We start from the raw sequence: 20,524 nt of genomic DNA, 5'->3' as shown, positions 1-20,524 counted from the left end.
GCACAGAAGCGTCCCTGCTCCAAACCCAGCCTGCGGAGTAAGATGAAGCTGCTTCTTGGGAATCATTTAGCTCATGACTCTGTGTTCCATATTCATGATGAAATGCAAATTTCCATGTTCACTGAGGGCAACTAGTAGCATGGTACTTGGAAAAGAATTCCAGCTGGTTAAGTTTAGGGTCCTGAACAAATTCCAAACCAAGACTCTTTTCTGGCCAGTGCCGCAGCTTTTTCATCTGATGGTGAACGAGATTTTTTTTTTTCTCTCCCGTGTGCCCTGGCCCTGGCTTCTCACTAATTTGTTCTTCTGTGCTGGCCAAGTGCCAACAGCCCTCGTTGGTTCCCCACCCCCTGCATGAGTATTCATTTCATCTCACTTTCTAGTGAGGCTGAGAGGACTATCAATTTGGGTGACTGGGTAAGATGCGTGGGGATGTCCCAGCCTTGTTTCGTCCCTTCCAGGATGGTTCTTCCTCCCAAGGCCCGGACTCCTGTGTTCTCTCTGGGAGCCTGCTTAAGAACAGGGCTCTAGAAATTTCTCCCTTCCTATTTTTAGCTTCCTCCTCGGCTTGGGATTGGTGTACATGCTCACTCTCTGGTTTTCTCGGTTCACCTCCCCCCCGAGGTTCCAGGGTCCACGTGGCCCTCTCCCCTCTCCTTTCACCCACCGTCTCACTCAGCCCCTCTTGCCTTGGGGTAATAGTGACACCGACACTGGACACTCACTGTGTGCCAGGCCCTGTCCTTAGTACTTCACAGGAATTAACTCGCTGAATCTTCAAACAACCCTATGGGATGGACACTCCCCACTTTACAAAGGAGGGGATGCATGCTCAGAGAGGTTGACTCGCCCAAGGTCACAGAGCTAGGAAAGTGGAGAAGCTGGGACGTGGCCTGGCTTAACTGGGCTGCTATTCTGCTGCCTGGCATTTAGTATGAACAGCAGGGACTTTGGGGGCAAAACAGGCCTAGGTGTACATGTTGACCCTGCCCTTGCTAAGGAACCCTAGGCCAGTCAGTCCATCTCCCCGAGTCTCTCTTTTCCCATCCGTAAAATGGGCATGCATTTGTTCCTGACTCACTGGATAACTTTATTTTTATTATTTTTTTATTATTCATTATTATTATTTTTTTAATTTTTTGCGGTACATGGGCCTCTCACTGTCGTGGCCTCTCTCGTTGCGGAGCACAGGCTCCGGACGCACAGGCTCAGCGGCCATGGCTCACGGGCCCAGCCGCTCCGCGGCATGTGGGATCTTCCCAGACCGGGGCACGAACCCGCGTCCCCTGCATCGACAGGTGGACTCTCAACCACTGCGCCACCAGGGAAACCCTGGATAACTTTAAAAGATGAAATGTGAAGACCTGAAGCAAGCTTCAGTCCTGTGCACACTGATGGACCCTCTGCAGTGCCACCACCCTTTCCCTGGGCTGCAGGCGAGGAGGGGGACCTTTGGGGAGGGAGGCAGCCACAGTTCCAGATCTGGGGTCCTAGGCTGATGGACTCCTCCTGGATCCCAGGCCAGCCCACCCAACCTCATCCCAGAAGGCCCTTCATGTCCCTCCCTCCACGTGATCATCTGTCTCCAAGACGGTTCCAGCTTTGCGAGGGAACCTGGACCCCTCAAGCCCCAAAGGCAGCTCATCACAAGGAGAAAAAGTAATTTTAGAGAAGGAGGGGGTTTTGGTTGTTTAATTGCTTCTCCTTCTGCAGGCACTCACAACACTCAACTCGCACACACACACACAAGCGTGCGCGCGCTGCCCGCTCCCCTTTCCCTGGTAGATACACTGTAAGGGGGCAGCCACCACCAAAGTCAACCCTCCACCCCGAAAGGAACCAAAGTCCGTTCAGATAACAAACTCCAACACGTAGTCCAAAAGAAAGTAACAAAACAAAACAAAAATCCCAAACTTTACTTGCATTTAGCCATTAATAAATAATTTACAGTATGTACACGCGGTGACACTCCACACAGGTCGCAGACACGGGACACAGTGAGGGGCCCCCACTTCCAAGCAGAACGTGATCAAACACAACCAAAATAAAGTGCTTCACTTTTTACTTCCAACATAGGGACCATCTACAAACCAGCAGGGAGGGGCTGGGGCTGCGCCTCCCCCCCACCTGCCCGCCTAGCCCACGGCTTGGCAGAGAGAGGGAACCTCTCGGAGGGGGAGGCAGGGACCAGTCCGCAGCCTCCCGGGCCAGTGTATGAGAGGTCCCTGGGCAACAGCAGAGGGACGGTCGGGGACAGTGGGGCCTGCGGGGCTTCTGGGAGGATCGCCCTCCGGGACACGGCCGCGCCTTTAGGAGTGGAGCCCAGCTCGGTGCTGGTCCCCAGGGTTCTCTGAAACAGCAGCAGAGGTGGGACTGGTTCGGGGCTCCTCGGATGGGCAGCTTGGCTGACGTGAGGTGGGAAAGTCTCCTGGCTGTGTGGCCACGGGGCTTAAGAGAAAGGCCTAGAAGGAGGAGATCCTGCCAGGGATGCTAAAGGCTGAGACACCTTCCAGGCCCTGCTCCTTTCCCCAGAATGCAGACCTGGGTGGACAGGGCAGGGAGCAAGGATCTGGGGGGCAGGTGAGGAGAAAGCAGAGGATCAGGGCAGGCCAGCTGGCCCCATCCGCTGAGTCTCCAGCCCGCACCCTGCAGCCTCAGTTCCCCTGCTCACCGCCTCTTGCCACCTGCTGGGGAGGAAGGAACAGAAATCAAGGGGGTGGCTCTCTGTTTAGACATTTAGAAGCAAAGACTCGACTTCCAAAGAACAGTGGGGACCGGGGGACAGGAGGATGGGCAGTGGGGGAAGGCGCCAGAGCAGGCATTGCTCAGAGCACGTGCCGACGACATGTGTCGTCCCCCACCTGCGGGGCCTGGTAACTGGGGCCTGAGCCTGTGCCCAGCCAGGGCGCACACGGTGGTCTCTCCTTGGCTCGCAGGGAGGCCACAGGCGGGAAGGCACCAGGAGGACACAACTTTTTGGCCAAAGGGTTACGTTAGTTTTCTAAAGATGCCAAGCAGCACCCCGGGGGTGTCCTGAAGCCCAAGAAGAAAGGATGCCCGGCCCAGGGGTCCAGCCTCGAGGCTACCTCCGCCCCCCCGTCCTTGTGTGTGCGAGTGTGTACGAGTGTGTGTGCGTGGGGTGGGCGCAGGTGGCCCGGGATGCGCGTGCAGCAGTCAGCCGGGCCTGTTTCAGTGCATTGCAGGGGTGAGGGCAGGTCGACTCTGCCCACGCCCAGTGTCTCTGTTGGGGTGAGGGCTTAGGCCTGAGGGGCTCTGATTTGCACATTCACACGGCGGGGCGGGCGGAGAGGGGCAGCTCTCCCTCTGCACAGCTCTATGTCACAAACGTCACAGCACTGGTCACCACAACCTTGTCCCGGGCCCCGGGGGAGGGGAGGGGACGTCCCACGCCCCCAGCCCTTGCCAGCAGGCAGCCCAAGGCAGCGCAGAGGTGCGTGGCCGCCGGGGCTCCTGACCCCTGCAGGGACTGCGGGGCCACCGGGAGGCCACCACCGGCCCTCGTGCAGCCACCGACCAGTTCGGTGACGCCTCGCTCTCGGTCCTAGGTGGCCTCCAGCAGCACAGGAAGCAGGGGCAGGAGTAGAAGGCTGCCGAGGAGGGGCCAGGGGGCCGGGGGCAGCCCTGCGGCGGCCGCCCGGCCCGGCGGCTCCCGAGTCCTCTCGTACAGGTGCAGCTTGTCCTTGTTGGAGTGGAGCATCTTGACGTCCTCCAGGGCGTAGTAGGCGGCCAGCGTGAAGTTCACGTCTCCTGTGGTGAGCAGGTCGAAGACGCAGGCCTGGTAGTAGAGGTCCTCCACGGGCAGCTTCTCCTTGCACTTGGCCACGGCCGTCTCGTATGGGAAGGTGTCGGGGGCTGAGGGGGCGGGGCTGGCGGCTGGTAGCCCGTGGGCACCGGGGCTCTCGGCGCCGGCTCGGAAGGCCTGGAAGTCGATCTGCTGGTTGAGTGGGCAGCCCCTCAGGCAGAGGTAGAGGCCCTGGCTGTCCCGGTCTTCCACCGCGTTGACTACCTCCTCGGGCATGCGGACCGCGAAAGTCAGGTAGCCACCCACCTGGCGGACCACGATGGTGGTGCCGATGTACTTGGCCTGGATCTCCACGTGCTGACCCGACACCTTCTCGGTGATCTTCAGGCTGTTGGCCCCGTGCTTGTCGCCGCCGTTCTTGGAGCCGTCGGCGAAGGCGGCAGGGAGCTCGTCCATCTCGGCCTGGTACACCTTCTGGTCCACGCACTCCTGGAAGTTCTTGAAGATGATGGTGAGCTGTGGGGCAAGGGGGCAAAGAGAGGGGGTGAGGCAGTACCAGGAACTGTGGAGGGGACAAGGCCCAGCCCCAGACTTACAATGCTCTGGACTGAGCGGAGGGATGGCAAGAGCCCCCAGGATGTCCCAGACCGCCCCTTCCCCACTGTGGTCACTGTGCAGTGCCACCTGCCCTACTCATTTAATATTTTTCTTTAAAACAATTTGCATTTTTGCTTAAAAATTTTTTTGACTTAGGGAACTTTATACTCCTCTCCTAAATAGAAAACCGGCTCATTTACTATATACAGAGAGGAAACATAACAAGAAAAGCATGGCTAATTAAAAATGAAAGGTCGTTACCCACTGGAGTAGGCTGAAGAATGGCCTCCAAGATATCAGGCGCTAATCCCTGGAACCTGTAAATGTTACCTTATATGACAAATGGGAGCTTGCAGTTGAGATTAGGTTAAGGATACATTATCCTTAACTTATTAAGGATAAGAAATTATCCTGGTGGGCCCTAAATGTAATCACACGTGTCCTCATAAGACGGAGGCAGAAGAGAAGGCGGGGTTTCCACAGAGGCAGAGACCAGAGGGTTGTGGCCACAAGTTGAAGGATGCTGGCCACCAGCAGAGGCCTGGAAGAAGCAACGAACAGACTCTCCCCTGAAGCCTCCAGAAGGACTGGTCCTGCTGACACCTTGATGCTAGCCCCTTAAGACTCATTTCAGACTTTCGCCTTCAGAGGTATGAGAATAAATTTCTATTTGTTTGAATCACTTAGTTTGTGGTACTTGTTACAGCAGCAATAGGAAACGAATATGGACCACAACCAAAGGACCATAAGCCACAGGCCGAACATAACAGCAGGTAGAAGAGACTGATGTTCAAAGAAAGAACAAGCAGGCAAAATCCATGCAGGCAGGCAGGCAGAGGTCAGCAGAGGCCACCGCAGCAGGGCTGCCCTGCGGGGTCTCCCAGCCGGGCCTTGGCAGTAGCAGGAGGAAGAGGGAGGGGAGGGAGGTGCCAGTCAGCAAAAGGGAGACGGGGGCTCCAGATTAATGGGCAGCCCTGGCCAGGGGAGCAGCGAGGCACATTTCTGCTGGAGCCTGCAGCCGGGCTGAGGGGCTGCGCTGAGCTACCGGAGAAGCAGAGGGCTAAGCGGCTCCATCAGTAACCGTCCTCCTGCAAACCACAGACACAGGCACACTTGCTGCATTTATTACTTCTGGGCCTGTGCGGCGCTGCAGGGAAGGTGACATTACCTCGGATTTATAGACAAGGAAATTCGGGTTCAGAAAGTAAAGTGACTTGCCCAAGGTCACACAGCCAGCAAGAGGCAGAGCTGGGATTAGGCTCTTGGTTTCCAGTCCCTGGGCATTTTTGGCCAAAAAGTCATAGGGTGGGAGGCCTGGGAGAAGGACAAGAGACCAACAGTCCGGGGAGTGATGTGTTTCCCCTGTCACCCTGGGTGAGACGTCTGGCTGTTCTTTCCTCCGTAACCCTAACCAGGAAGATGGGGTGGAGACATGAGTGAAACTGGGAAACTTGCCCCCGCCCTGTTCCTGCTGGACTCTCAGCCTGAAGCCAGGAAAGGAGGTGGGGCGATGGGGGCAAGATGGAGCCCAGGCATCTTGGGACCTCCCGCTAAAAGCACCCCACTCCGGCCCGGCCCCAACCTCTTCACGGCCCCCAGCCACCATTCCCAGGCCCTGTCCCCTCATCCCCGCCACCAAGCCTGGAGAAGAAGGGCCTCACCAGCTGGGGTACCACACCTCCTCATAACGTCTGTAGGCCGAAGGGGCTCTAGCAAAGGGCGGGGGGCTGCTGACGACATGTATGGTCGGCCGTGGCTGAATTCTCTGCCTGGGCACCCCAGGGGGATGTGGCAGTTGAGGGACATGAAGATGGCCTGGACAGCTCTCGGGGTTGAGGGCAATGCAGCAAAGCACTAGGGGAATTTCTGGCCGAACAGTGGGTGTATGACAAAGGCGAGGCCCCAGACTTGCTAGAAACCAAAGAGGAAACCCAAAGCAGCTCCGATGGGGAAGGGAAGGCGGGGAGAGCTGCCACAGGACCTCAGCTCAGGCAGGAGGGTCAGGGAGAGGCCGGCCAAGACAGGCGGAGGGGGAGGTGCCGGTGGGGCATGGGCCAGGGAGTGTCTGGCTGCAGTTCCGGGGTGGCTGGGGACACAGCCAGGAGGGGGAAGCCGGCAGGGAGTGGCCTTGGCTGGGGGCCCCAGGAGCAGGTGCTGAGACACCTAAGGACTGGAGAGGGGCAGCCTAGGGGCTGCAGAAAGTTCTAGGCTGAGCAAACCCACAAAGTAGCAAGAGCTGGGCTGGAGGTGTCACCGGCTCTGTTTCACGGCTGCTCTGCGCGTCCCCTCACGCCAGTATAAAGCTCAGGGGCGACCAGGCAGGGAGTGTACGAGGGGCCCTCAGAGGGAACGCAGAGAAGACCCCAGCCCTTCTCACCCCGTTCCTGAGAGATGTAAGGATGAGAGGAAGTCTGAGAAGGGCAGGCCACAGCATGACTTTGGGGAACTCCAGGGCACCTGGGCCTTGCTGGGTCCCTTCCTCCGTCAGAAACATTAAAAACTACATTCATGACGGAGATTGGGATTGACATATACACGCTACTATATATAAAACAGATGACTAATAAGGACCTACTGTGTAGCACAGGGAACTCAATACTCTGTAACGACCTATATGGAAAAAGAATCCAAAAAAGAGTGGCTATATGTATAACTGCCTCACTTTGCTGTACACCTGAACCTAACACAACATTGCAAATCAACTATAGGCCAGCAAAACTCTTTTAAAAGAAAGACGCTGCATTTTGGGACTGCATTGGCGTAAAGATTAATAGTCTAGGTTGGATCATGTTGGCTTTTTCCTTCTGACTTTAAAAGGAAAGAAAGCCTTCTCGTGGCCCTAGAAGTCTTGGGGCCAAGGCACCGCGCCTGTGGGGCCTGACGGGTGTGCAGGGGGCATTCTGCGCGGTCTTCATGGGACACGAGGAGGGGCTGGTGCTCTGAGGTCGAGAGCCGGAGACCCTGCCAGAGGCCACAGCGGGCTACAGCGGGAGGCCCGCGTGCACAGCTCCCTGAGCCCGGGGCTCTGCTTCCCCGTCTCCTCCCTGGAGGTCACAGGCTGGTCCCGGGACGAGGCTCTTCTGCTTCGCTGTGGGATGTCCAAGGTGGCTGCAGCCCCTCCATCCTGCCCCTAGCCCCACGCATCATCGAACCCCACGAAACTGCCGCTCCTTCACTGCCCAGACCTATGAACGTGGCGACTTCACAGGGATCCACCTCCTGCTGCTTCCTGTCTCCATCCTAGGCTCCTGCCCTGATGAGGCCGCCTGCCTGCCTGCTTGCCTGCGGGGGTCCGGGAGGTGGGCCAGCCGGGGTGGTCTGGGCAGTGGGTGGTCCTGCCATGGGGGGAGGGGTGTGCAATGAGGGGCTCTGGTGTCCCTGCCTGGTGTGCAGGGCCACACAGACACTGGGGGCGGGGGAGCAGGGGGGTGGCGTTCCCAGTGCCATCGGCCTCCCTGGAACAGGAAAGACTGGTTTCGCTCTAACCGCCATCTCTTGCGGAGAGAGTCTCCTGGAAGGCTGACAGGCTGCTTGACTCTTCCTGGCACCGGTGCCAGGGACTCAACCACAAGGAACAGCATGAAGGGGGCCTGTCGAAAGCCAGGCGGCTCACTGCCCACACAGCCGCAGGCGTGGCTGCCGCTCCCGCCTCGGCTGCCCCCCTTCCCCGAGGGGCTCGCGCCCTCTCCACTGCTGGGCACAGGGCAGAGCCCGAGTGTCATCAGAACTATTCATGGAGCGCCAACTGTGTGCCAGGCCTGGGGCTGGGGGCTGTGTCCACATGAGGGGAGGAAACAGCCCAAGACCCCCGTCCTCACGGTGCTCACACTGCGGGGGTGGAAGTCACAGACTAAGCGGATGAAGGATGCCGTGTGATGGAATGGAAGTGCAACGGGGAACATGCGAGGGGGCCGCCGTGGGGGGAGGCACCGAGATCCGAGCTCCTCTCCTCCCTGAGGCTCAAAACGGGGTGCCCCCAGCGCAGCCAGAAAGAGGAAGACAGAGCAGGGGGCGGGCATGGGAGGCAGTCCCACGGGAACAGGAAGTTGAAATGTCAGCTTGGGCTGGAAACACTAGATCTCGACCCTCCACAAGAACAGAGGGCTAGGCAGGGTTGGACAGTGAGAATACCGGGCTCCTGGGCAAAGCACCACGGCTGAGGGGATGGGAAATCACAGAAGCCCAGGTTCCACCACCTCGGGGATAAGAGCCCACACTCTGCCTGGCTCTGCTGCTGCCCCTCCCGTCCTGTCCTTCGGGGCCAAGCTCAGGGCAAGGGCAAGTAGGAGGCCTTCCCCGGTGCTCTGTGCAGAGCCAGTGCCCCGCCCCAAGACCCTCAGCATCCTGCTGCCCCACCCAGCACCCATCACCAGCATCCTGTGGCTATCTTTGTGCTCCACTATTAGCCTGGGAGCTGCTGAGACGGAGGCGTCGCCGAGCACGGAAGCTGGCACAGAAGAGCTGTTTGGTCAATGTTTTCTGAATCAGCGAAGGAACACACACACCTGAGTAATGGAGGCCCAAGAGAACAGGCAGAGGCAGGCCGAGGGCACTGGGGAACCAGCCACCCATGTCTCTCACCCGGGTACCATGAGACCCCAGTCGGCCCTGAGGCCTGAAGCTGGCTTGGCCACAGACACGGACTCACTGCCCGGCCTCCAGCAGAGCCTTGTGCTGCCTCCTGGCCGATGGGGAGATAAGAGAAGGCTGCTAAAACTCTTCACCTGCTGGGAAGATCAAGGTGGCCCTAGGTCACCGCGGAAATGGGTTGGCTTGATCAAGGGGCTCTGCTGCAGAGCCCCAGACCCTTCTGGAAGCTTCATGCTGGGACAGGAAGGGAGGCGCTCCCATGCCTACTTGGGCAGTTCTGCTGGCCAGTGCCCAGCAGTGAGCCTGAAACAGAGTGAGCATTTGAAAAATGTGGGCTAAGTGAATGAATGGAATACAAGAACAAATGAACGAATAAGCCGTTTGGTTTGTGGACGGCCCCGCTGAGCTCAGGGTCCCACTGTGTGCCAATAGAGAGCTGAGGGTGGTATCCAGGGGTCCGAAGCCCAGGCACCTCACCCCGGCCTGCAGGACCCACTAGTATGTGACCCAAAGGCTCCTTCTCTAGCTTTCACCCCCAGTCAAAGGGGCCAGCAAGCCCCCCTTGCTGGTCACTAACCACAACTCCTCCCAGGTCTGTTGTCACATCTGACGCTTACACCACCCTTGTCAGGAGGGGTAGGCCTCCTGAGGTCCACAGCCCCCTCACACCCTCAGACCTCCTGTGTGCCCCCCTGCCAGCTGGGGACAGGGAGGCGGGGTCCCCCTTGCACAGTGTGTTTGCTGCTGAATTTGGAAGCCGCGGCCTCAGGCTCCAGACATTCATTTATCTTGGCTCTAGGGAGGGAGGCGGGTAGGTGAAGGCGGTCGCTGCACAGAAGGCGGCCGGCACCTTGATTCAGGCCCCCCCTTAGTCTGTGGAGGGCTGAGAGGGGGGAGGGGGAGGAGGGAGCCCTGGCCGCAATTTGCTGCCCACTGGGCTTCATGGCCTGCTGCAAAGGCCTGTCAGAGCATCCATGGGGCTAAGGCCTGCTTGTTTCCTACCCAGCAGCTGGTCCCAGGAAGAGACCCCTGTGGGCATGCAAGGGCCACCGGAGCAGAGGGAGGTGGCAGGAATTTTCCTGGCTGCCAGGTCACCTCAGTGTCCTCCTCTGGGGCATGGAGGGACGAGAAGGAACAGAAACGCCCTTGTGGGCCAGCCTGGCACTACCCCACACACTGCCTTGCAACGTGCTCTTCCTGGGAAAACAGACCCGCTGCCAAACCGGAAACTCCAGGGGCTCTGGTGGCCCAGGCCCCGGGGAGGTAGAGTTGTCCCCACGGCCTGGACTCTAATCGTCCACCAGCCTCCTGGACCTGAGATCACGTTCTCCGGCCGAGTCTGAATGTGAGGTCACGGGAGACCCTCCTGGAAAAATGCGAGGGAGAATCTGGAGTGGACAGGAATGTCCCATTGCCTGGGCCACGGGCCACGTCATGGCTGCCTCTGGCTGTGGCTCTGTGAGTAGGACTTGAGTCCTGCCACCCAGACACTGAAGCCTCCTTGGGTCAGAAGATGACTGGCTCTCGGTGGCCTCTGGGGCTCCAGATGGGAACCTCCTCTCCTGGCAGTGAGAACACGCTGGGCTCTGGAGTCCGCTGGCTCCGGTGAAATCCCAGCTTGGTTCCCAGCCGAATGCACTTTGGGTGGGGAGGCCACTTTCCCTCTTACAGCCTCAGGTTCCGGAGCTGCCCTGGACAGACAGGCTGCATGGGTGGCCCTGGGCGTGCTCAGTGGGCTGATGCCCTGTCCTTACTTGTTCCATCTTCCCTGTGCCCAGACACCACGGCCCTCTCTGCTCTGAGGCTGCAGGCTTACTGTGTCGGTGTGGGACAGAGACAAAGGGCAGGATGGTACCCTGCAGCCCCGACTGGCACCAGCAGCATCCAGCAGCCGTGGCCTCCAACCGGCGTCCTCAACGCCCTCCATGCCCCAGAATCACTGGGGGTTTTAAAAAAAGAACACATCTGACCCCCACCCAGAGATGTGGTGTCAGAGCAGCCTGGGGGGTCCAGAACCATTATCTTCTAAAATCCGCTCGGTTCGTAAACGTACAGCCACAATGAGAACCGCTGGGCAGGACCGTCAACTCCAGGAGGCTGTTGGGTCCGCTTGTCTGGGGCGGGGTTTGACTCCCACTGGACAGTAAGCTCCGCGATGATAACGACAGAAACATACCTGCATATCGGCTCCCCTCTATTGGGATTTGACACTGGAGTTCTAAGAAAATATAGTTTGGGGCAAGAAAAGACTATCCCAGAAGTTTGAATGCTCTGGGAGTGTTTTTAAACTTTCTGGACCATTAACCCTAGTAAGAAATCCATCTTACTTACAGCTAGACCCAATGTGCACGCACGTGAACAAACGCACACAACAGAAACTAAGTTTCCTAAACGTTTACTCTTGCACTGGGAAAGCATTCACAAATGCCTTAATATAGGCTAGGTTTGGCTACCCTGTTCTACCCTGCGCCCCGCAACCCAGACCCACCCCCAAACTATGCCTGTGTGCTAGCTTCTGACGCCAGAAGGCTGATTTCAAAGACCCCTAGTGGACGGTGTACAGCAGCAGTTTCGGAAACACCGCACTCTGGGCAAAGGGCAGAGGTGGCTCCAGGGTAGTTCACCTGACGACAAAGAACGTGCAGGACATTCCTTCCTAAATAATTTGCTCAGTTACCGACGAGAGGAACATGGCGGGTCAGGGGGCGTCTGGGTCGGGGGGAGGAAAGTCCGGGCCCTCCTGACGGCAGGGCCTGGTGCCGTGACCCGCCTCACCACCCCCGGCCCCCCTCCCCCGTACCTTGCTGGTGGCGGTGGCGGCTGAGCCAGGCAGCACCGGTGTGTTGGTGACCTGCACGTTTAGGTAATTATTGTCGATGAGCGGCCAGGCGCCCTGCACCTTGCAGGTCTGGAAACGGTCTGTGAAAGTCCGGAGGTGCGGGTCCCCGAAGAGGCCGCAGTGCGTGTAGTTGGGGGCGGCCGCGCGATTGTGGAAGCTCTTCTCGTAGTGGCAGATCTCGGGGCTGTCCGAGCGTTCCTGGCTGTCCCCCGGTGGCGGCGGCAGCGTGCGTAGGTGCGGCTGCGACGTGGGGCCATCCTTGGAGCAGTTGTGCTGGCTCATGAGGTCCTCGATGCCATGGACGGCAGAGTGGTAGGCCAGGTCCCCCCGGCAGGTGCGGGCTGTGCGCCGCGTGCACAGGGCGTAGGTGCGCAGCGCCGCGCAGAACTCGGGGGCGTCGTCCGGGGCCGGCGCGTGGCTGCCCGCCGTGGCGCTCCAGAACTCAGAGTTGCACTTGAGGATCTTGCACGAGGAGATGGCTGCGGATACAGGAAGGGAGGCGCCGTCACGTTGGGAGTGGTGAACCCAGGCCTCCTCCACCCCCGTGGGCCAGGGCTGCGGGGCACGTGCAAGGGACAAAGGACGCCTCATCTCAGGCGTTGGAAGAGTCCCTGCAGGCGCGGAACCTGCCTTTCCCACTTTCCCGATTCTTCTGCGCAGCCATAATGACCCTGAGTGGCTAGGCCTGCGGACCTGCAGGCTGAAAGGCCTGGCGGAGGACTACCGGCGCCCCCCCCCCGCCCCCCCCCCCCCCAACCGCCGCAAGCTCTCCGCCCACCCTTGGGCCTTTGGCGTCTGTTGACACTTTCACAACTACCGCCAAGAATTTCGGCACAGCAAAAGAAATCTGGCAGGGAATTAAGCCCCACTATTCAGTATGCGTTCTGATCTCTGCCACTGTGTGACCTTGTACAAATCACTTAACTTCTCTGTGCCTCATTTTACTTATCTAGAAAATGGGGTAATATAGTATCCACCCTATGAGGTTGCTGAAAGTGTTAAAGGACTTATCCCGGCACCGGGCACAGAGCAGAAGCTCAATGAACGTTGGCTAGTGTGATCATTATATTAGCCCTGGTCACAGAGGGCCTGGTTCTGTCACTTCAGTCTGCAGATGAAAGGCAGCTTCCCTCTTGGTCTCCGGAGCTCCACCCCCCATTATTCTGCTCAGGAGAGCAAGCTGGGAGGCAACTGAGTGGCAACCTTGGATCGGCTCTAATTCATGCTTTTTTTTTTTTTTTTTTTTTAAGGTCACTTTAAGCGTTGAGACCTTAGTGATAATTAGCTACAGATAATTATCATGCCTGAGAACTGTGACCTCAACACACCTGCATCTTGTACCTAGACACATGGAATCCGCCCTTTCCCGGCCTCCTGGATTCCTCTGCACGGCCCATAGTGACCAGAAGTGGCAGCAGGAGGGACGTTTCTAAACAGGCTTCCAGGTGCAAAGGGGCCGGCAGACCAGCTGCGAGGTGCAGCTTTCGGTGTCTCAGCCCAATCAACAGAGGGGAAGGAGGCGCTTGCTCCAGCCACTCCTGGCTCGGCCACTCATCTGGCTCTTAACCTTGGAAAAGTCAGTTTACTTCTCTGTTGCTGGCTTTTTACCTATAAAATCAAGTTGTGCCTGAAAGCAGGGACAGAAGTATATGAGGGCAGGCTAGCAAAAGAACCATCCAGGCAGCTGCCCTGTGTGGCCCTGGTCTGTGCTGCCAGGCCCCGTACCTGGATGCCTGGGCCACCGAGCTCAGGGAGCTCTCCCACCTCTGCAGGTGCGGGCGCCGTTCTCCTGGAGCTGGTGTGACTTGCCCCAAGTATATCTGGTAAACACGGTGCTGGTCCTAAAATTCAGGCTTTTCCCCTAACTTGACCTGTATTTGTCACACCTCTGGTAAACAAGGTCATTTCAGGAGGTATCTGGGTGAGCATTTTTCTTTTCACTTGAGAAGTCACATATTTAAGTATGTATTAGGAAAAATAAAACAGATTTGATAGAAGAGCTACAGATTTCCCATTTTAAGTGGAAGCAGCATGCTGACCTAGAGAAGCAGATCTGGTAAACGATAGGGGGTGACCGCTGCGAAGAGGTGCCCGTCCGGGGAGACCCCCTGTGTGGTCGCCCTCCCAGAGCCATGTTCCTGGCCCAGGTCTCCTTTGAAAGGCGGCTAGAAGATTCTCCGGCCCCGTCATCTTCATGATTTCCCAACCTGTAGAAGATGCCCAAGGGCCTAACATCCCTGTGGGCGGCAAATGCTACTGTGCCCTGAGTGGGAGACGGTAAAGGGGGCCTCGAGGTGGGGGTGTGTGTGGAAAGGATGCCGTGGAGAACAAGCAGTGTGGAGGAACACAGGTCAGGGGAACTGGCCGCTGCAGCTGCCAACCCTCCACCTCTGGTCTGCGGCCTCCCCGTAATGCCCACTCCGGTAGCCTCGGTGATTACAGGTGAGCTGACCTGCCATTCTGCTTTCTCAGAATTCTGGAGGTAGGCATCTCAGAGGAAACTACCCCAAAGGGACTCGGGCCTCATGCTGAGTGGCAGCTACCTTGGCTCTGCCCACTGCCCACTGGCCCACCAGCCCTGGGTCCCCCTCTGGCCTTCACCTTGCCCAAAAGACAGAAAAGACAGTGCCCGTCCCTTTACAGCCAGACCACTGCAGCACACGCAGGGCTGTGCTGGCCTCAGCTCTCCACCAGAGCCAAGCTGGGGTGGCACAGACTGAAGTCCCAGCTAACTGACTCTGTTCCAGGCTCAGTGGCCTGGGCCCTGCAGGCCTCACCTCATTCAGGGCCCCGGGCAGCCTCACAGGTGGGCACTACAGCATCCCCGCCTCCCAGAGAGCAGAGCCAGGCTCAGCGAGACGGACTGAGGTTCCACTGTGAGGAGGAAGCAGGATGTGAATCGAGCCCCTCAGACCTGAGAGCCCAGGCCCTTGGTGATGCCAAGACCTCGGACAACCTTGGTGCATTCACGATTCCCTCCACCGGCCGCTGGGTGGTTCAGAGGCACACTCCGCCACAGGTGGGCTACAGCCTCTCCCTGAGGACCCCTCCCGCGACGCTGAGAGACTGCCACCCGCCAGGAGGCCCATGGTCCACACGCTCCGCGGCGTTGCCTCCACAGACTGGTTTCCAGGGCCTGTTTCTCAGGGTGCAGCCAGGGGTGGGCAGGGGCTTGAAGGCTGGGGTCGGGATGCTGCCCAGGGCAGGGCCAACCTGCACACAGCGTGGGACGCGTTGGGGGTGTCCCATTCCCGACCCCCGTCATGCGTGGCTCTATTCCCCCCAAACGGGCGACGGGGGGGGGGTCTGCTGTCTGCACAGCCTTGACACCTGGGCTCAGAGCAGTGTCTCAGCTAAAGAGCTCTCTGGTGTGTCTGGAATGCATGACCGAAATCCCACTCCGGTGCCCTCAGAGAGAGTCCCCGAAGTGCCCTGGGGTCATCGAGTGGATCTGTTCAGAGCCGCGCTCCTCGAATGGGCCCACCAACCACCGGGCTCTGCCTCCGCCGGGCCCAGTGGGCCTGAGGTCTGCACCGCTGTCAGGTGCTCTGGGGGTCATTTTCTCTTCAACAGCCCGTCACAGAGGGGCCAAGTTGCCCGTCACCCCCCCGGCTCCCCCGCAGGTCTGGAATGTGTGAACGGGGCATCTTCTCCGGGGGTGGGGGGCGGGGGGGCTGCAGGCAGAGAGGGCAGTGAGGAGACCGGCCTCCCGAGGAGCAAGCCCAGCTGCGACCCAGCTGCCAACACTGAGCAGCCCGGGGCACTCAGGCTGTCAGCGCTCGGAGACAAGGCCTTTCATCTCACTGTTCACCGTGGCTCCGCCCCTTGCTCCCCCCGCCCCCTCCTGAGCCACAGGTAGCAACCGGCCACCCCCTGAGGGCGCATGGCAGCTCCGCCCACCACCCGCAGGCGGCGACAGGGGTTGCTCTCCCGCTGCCCTCGCACCCAGGGCCTCCCTCCAGCCTCCATCCCGGCGGGGCGGTGGCGGTAGAGGGGCTGAGCTTGAAGTCCTGCCAATCCCATTTCTCAACCCTCTGGAGAACATTCTCGATGCGATCGTCCAGGGCTGGGCCAAAAGTGGGGAAGTCTGAAGGCGACGCTGGTCGCGTGGGATGGCGGGCAGAGTGTGCGCCGGAGGGAGGGTGTCTGGCCCAAAGTCCCACTCTGTCCCCTACGAGTAGTTGTGGGAATTGGACTTGACCTCAGTTTCCTTAGCTGTGAAGTGGAGGTAACACCCACCTCAGAAGCTGCTGAGGACTGAGATGTACTTGGCATGCCTGGGACCCAGTGGGCACTCAACAAATAAGGTCCCCGACAAAGGTCTCAGAGGGGGACAGATACAACCCCCCTGTGAGGTCGGAGGTTAAGTCACCAGGCAGGGGACGGAAGGGCATTGGATGGGAGCCAGCCCCTCCCTCTGCCTCTTCCCTAGCGAATCCCAGGGACTGCTCCCAGCCCTCTACCCTCCTCCTCGGGTTAGGGCCCTGGCTGGCGCTCCGACTGCCCTTCTGCCTTGACTCAGATCAGCTGGGTCTGGCCAGCTCTTCCTGCCCACTGCCCACTCACACCCAAAGGCCCAGCCCCAAAGCCCACCTGGATCAGTCCAGGACCATGATGCCTGGGCCCACATTTCCCTGATGTCCTGGGTTTCCCCAGCTGTCCCGAACCCTTGGGCCTTGCACATCTTCCTAAGGGTCTAAGAGGAACCCCAGGCGCTCCCATCATAAGGGAGAAGCTTCAGATCAGGGTGGGGGAATGGTGTATAAGAGGCCACTGAGAGTAACGAGAGCTGGGACCAGAACTGGGGGATATCCCCTCTGCCCTCTCTCCAGGTGGTAACGCAGCTCTCCCAGGCCTGTCTGCCATCATTTCCTGGGGGCCTTAGGGAAGGGTGCCAGGGATGCCAGGGCTGGACAGTCCCCACGGGTGGCGAGCCAAGGGGCCCTAACCCCCATGGAGTCATCCTGCCGCCCTGTGTTCCACTCCAGTAAATCATAGACTGAAGGCTCCCCAACCCAGGTCAGGGACCTGAATGTAACCTGGCCCAGCATCAAAAGGAAAAGCTCTGGACTGTGGCGTCACCTGCCAAAGAGACCCAGAGGGGCTGATTTTTATGTGCTGTATCTTAAAAAAAAAAAGAAAGACAGACCTGAATTCCAGGCAGTAAACCTTGGGCTTTTCTGATGTGAGTGTTCAAGGAAGAAGGAAGGAGAGGAAAGTCCGAGAGTTTGAAACATCTTACTGCAACTCGTATGAGTGGGAAGAGGTAGCAAGCTTTTCTGAGCGCGGCTTCTTTGGTGCTTTCAGTGCGACAGAAGGCGGCCTGCTGCCCTGTTCCTGCCTGGCGCCTGCAGACGGCCACCTCGCCACGGTGCCACGGCAGCCCATGTGCGCACGGCCAGGTGATTAAAGTTCTCCTGAGCTCCTATTTCCATCTCAGACGCTGTGTCCTCAGGCACCGGGGGCTCTCAAAGGGCCCCTCCTGACCCTTGGTACCTGGAGCTCCACCTCAGACACCCAGGAAAATGCAAAGACCCTTGCACAGACTTCATGCTCCTCGGAAGCCTATTAGGCACGTTTGGATTTGACTCAAGTCTCTTGAGACGTAGAACTTCTGGGATTAGCTACTAGGGAACAAACAGAAGAGAATGCAGAGGCTGCAAAGACAGTGGCCAGCCAGACTCACCCCCAGGAATCCCGATTCCCTCCGGCGTCCCGTGATGCCGGACACTTGGCTCAAAAGGTGGGGTGCAGGCTGGGACCCTGGGCAACCACTGGACCCGCTCGCTCCCAACTTGTGCAGTTAGGGCCACGCCTCCCACGTCTCTGTGCAATTGACTTTGTTAAGATCACTTTATCTAATGATCACTTGGCGACCAAACTCCATGTGGGCTTCCCGAGGCGCACCATGGAATTTTAGAACCTGGGGCCTGAGGGATGCCACAGGTCACCAGTTTGTACCTCCACCCAGCCCCCATGGCAGGAAATCTGCCTGCAGCATCCCTGCCCGGTGGGCGTCCGGCTTCCACTGCCATTGGGACTCTGCTGGGCAGGGCTGGCCCCTCCTGCTCTGGACAGCTCCAGCTGTGGACCCACAACTGCCCCCCAGGGAGATCCGTGGGGCTTTGGCCCTTCTCTAGAGCCACACAGAAAAGGCTCAAATGTAACCCTGCAAATACTGGAGATGGCCCCTTGGCTTCCCTGTGTCACCTTCTTTGGTCTCACCCTCTGGCCACTCCTCTCTGTGGGGCTCACTGAACTGTCAACCATCGACGCCCCAGCTAGGGTGCCACCTCCTCCCTGAAAATCCCGAGAATCCTCTGACTCCCACACTCTACGCTCAAAGCATCTGTGCTCCGGCACCCCACATCTGTAACCTTTCACTTCTGCAGGAGGTGGGCTCCAGACTGCCTTCCTCATGGTCTGAGATGCAGCAGAGAGAAATCACAGCCACACACGGCTTGTCTGACTTAATTCTCTTCCTTTAAATAGCAACCCAGCTCCTCTCCGAGCAGAAAGACGGGGGAGGGGGTGGGCAGCGGCAGCCAGGAGCTGGAAGCTGCAGCTGTACCAACCCAGGCAGGATGAAAATATTTATGCACCAGCGCGGCATTAGCCGCTTTCAGAGACCTCCTTTGAACTGTTAATCAAGCCCAATCTTTCAGAATAATAGCCTGATTATTACCGGCTTGTTTGCATAACAAAGAAGCCCAATAAAACTTATTTTGCTGAGCGCCACGGGGTGTGAAGGCTCGGCCCAGAGAAAGGAGTCTTAGGAATGCAGGAGCCGTTCCTCAGCCCGAACCCAGGAATAAAGACAATGCAATTTGCCACCAAGAAAAGCCCAATAGACCAATAAATTACCCTCGTGCAAAGGGATTAGATCAGGTTTCAGTTGCCGTGTAGGAGGGGTGGGGTGAGCCGGGAGAGAGAAAAACCTGCCTCTTCTTAAAGGAGTATACGGCTCATTTGAAGGCAAGCCCCACAGTCACGTTGGCTTTGCCTCCGTGGTTCACAGGGTCCCTGCCTGGATTCATGGACTTGCTGAAGGTTCTGGACCCCACGAGGTGCCCGGCACGGTGCTTCCTGCCATTCCTCGAACAAGCCCCAGTTGGTTTCTGTGCTCAGGTGGAGTCAGCTACACAGACCCCCGGGATGCAGGGAAGAAGACACGGTTCATTTGAACACAGACTTAAGGATGGAGGCGTAGAGGGGATCAGGGAAGCAGCCTTTCCACCAGGTCCTGAAGGGCAGTGGGATTTGACAGGTGATGCAGGGCAGAGGTCCAGAAGCCCAAGTGGCTCCGGAACTGCTGGGACTGGCCGGAGGTGAAATGCCGGATGGTTGAGCGTGTGGCCGCAAGTTTGGGGCCAGGCACGGAAGCCCCGAGTGAAAGCCGGCGATGAAGCAAATGTCGTTCAGCTTCAAACTGCTTTTCTCCGCTCTGTGTGGGGCTGGGATGCAGCAAACCCCGTTTCCCCGTTCACCCAGCTCCCTGTTAGATTGCACCACCGGGGAGCACTAGACGAGGCCCAGCCAGGTTAATCTCAGCACCACCACCCAGCCCTGGCCCTTCTTCCCCTCCAGCCGCTGCTCCGAAGTAGCCAGACCAGCCAGGTAGCGGCCCTCCTCCGAGCCCTGGGCCCCCAAGGTCCTCTTCCCTTTGTGCCTCCAGCCCCAGGAGTGGAAGTCGCTTCCTGCAACTCTGTGTGTGCCTCCGTGGTCCCTTGTGGCCTCTTCCGTCCTCCCACGCCCATCTAGACACAATCCCCTGTATCAGGTTCCCTCTGTGGCAATACCCCATGTGGTTTCTGTTTTCCTGACTGGACCCCGATACGCCAGCCTAAGGATTTCAGACCAGATCCCGCTGACCGTGGGGAGTCCGCTGGATAACCTTCAGTAAGTACCTGGCATGATGAGAACACTATTTTAGGAAGTGGCATAACATTAAGAGGCGATGGCTTTAACTAGGACAGAAGCAGGCAGAGCAGAGGGAGGGCAGCTTCAAAGAGAATTCACTGCACAGCCTCTGTGGAAGGAGCAGCACAGAAGCCTGAGACGCCCCCTGTCCTCACTGCCCACCTGTCCCAGGCAGCGCCGATGCTGGGGCTCGCCTCTTAGCAACGAGTTGGGATGTGGGTCCCAAAAGAGGTGGGAAATGTGCTTGCGCCCCGTGGGAGACCCAGGCTGGGCACCAGCAGCAGAAGCAGTGGACAACTCTCCACCCTCTCCTGTCCCTTAGCACCGAAGCTGGGAGGGGACAGTGGATGGATCTAGCGCCAGAATTTGGCAAGCTCTTGCCGGGCCAGTGTTCTGGAGTCTCTTTGCTTGAGAGATGCCTGTGGCTGCCGGGTTTGTGTCGCTCCATCCAGGTGTCTGGCGTCAGATACCGAGAGGAACACACCCAGGTGAGGGACTGGATTTTTCACCAGGTGCAGCCGACCCTACCTTACTTCACCCACAGGCAGCCAGAAGCGATCAGCTTTCCTCAGAGGCATTCCTCCCAGTTCAGCCTAAGAACGTTCCAAGGAACCGACCTAGCCCGTGACTCCAAAGCGTCTCTCGCCCCTTGAGAGCACTGGGACTTTTCTCAGGGGCTTCCTACAGGGACCTGCCTACCCGAGAAGAAAGCCCGGGGCAGGAGGAAGCTTCTCAGAGAATCTGCATTGGCTTAGGGAGTGGAGGAGGGGAGATGGGGGAGCAGCGGTTAACTCACTGCTAAGTGTGGGCACAGG

The 20,524-nt window shown here is 58.6% G+C and overlaps 1 protein-coding gene across 2 annotated transcripts in view; it reads right to left on the bottom strand.

Annotated features, from left to right (window-relative positions):
- Window positions 1-1,882: 1,882 nt before the first annotated feature.
- RGMA (repulsive guidance molecule BMP co-receptor a) overlaps window positions 1,883-20,524 on the bottom strand; it is a 44,529-nt gene continuing 25,887 nt past the window's right edge. For both annotated transcript variants that reach the window (XM_019945932.3, XM_019945933.3), the window contains exons 3-4: window positions 11,751-12,268; window positions 1,883-4,279 (exon numbers count right to left, since the gene is read on the bottom strand). In XM_019945932.3, the coding sequence (XP_019801491.1) occupies window positions 3,563-4,279; window positions 11,751-12,268 (1,235 nt within the window). In that variant the 3' untranslated portion in view covers window positions 1,883-3,562. The remainder of the gene's footprint in view (window positions 4,280-11,750; window positions 12,269-20,524) is intronic.

Source organism: Tursiops truncatus, chromosome 2 (assembly GCF_011762595.2).
Source record: "Tursiops truncatus isolate mTurTru1 chromosome 2, mTurTru1.mat.Y, whole genome shotgun sequence".
Lineage (NCBI taxonomy): Eukaryota > Metazoa > Chordata > Mammalia > Artiodactyla > Delphinidae > Tursiops > Tursiops truncatus.
This window is presented reverse-complemented; position numbering and strand designations above follow the sequence as displayed.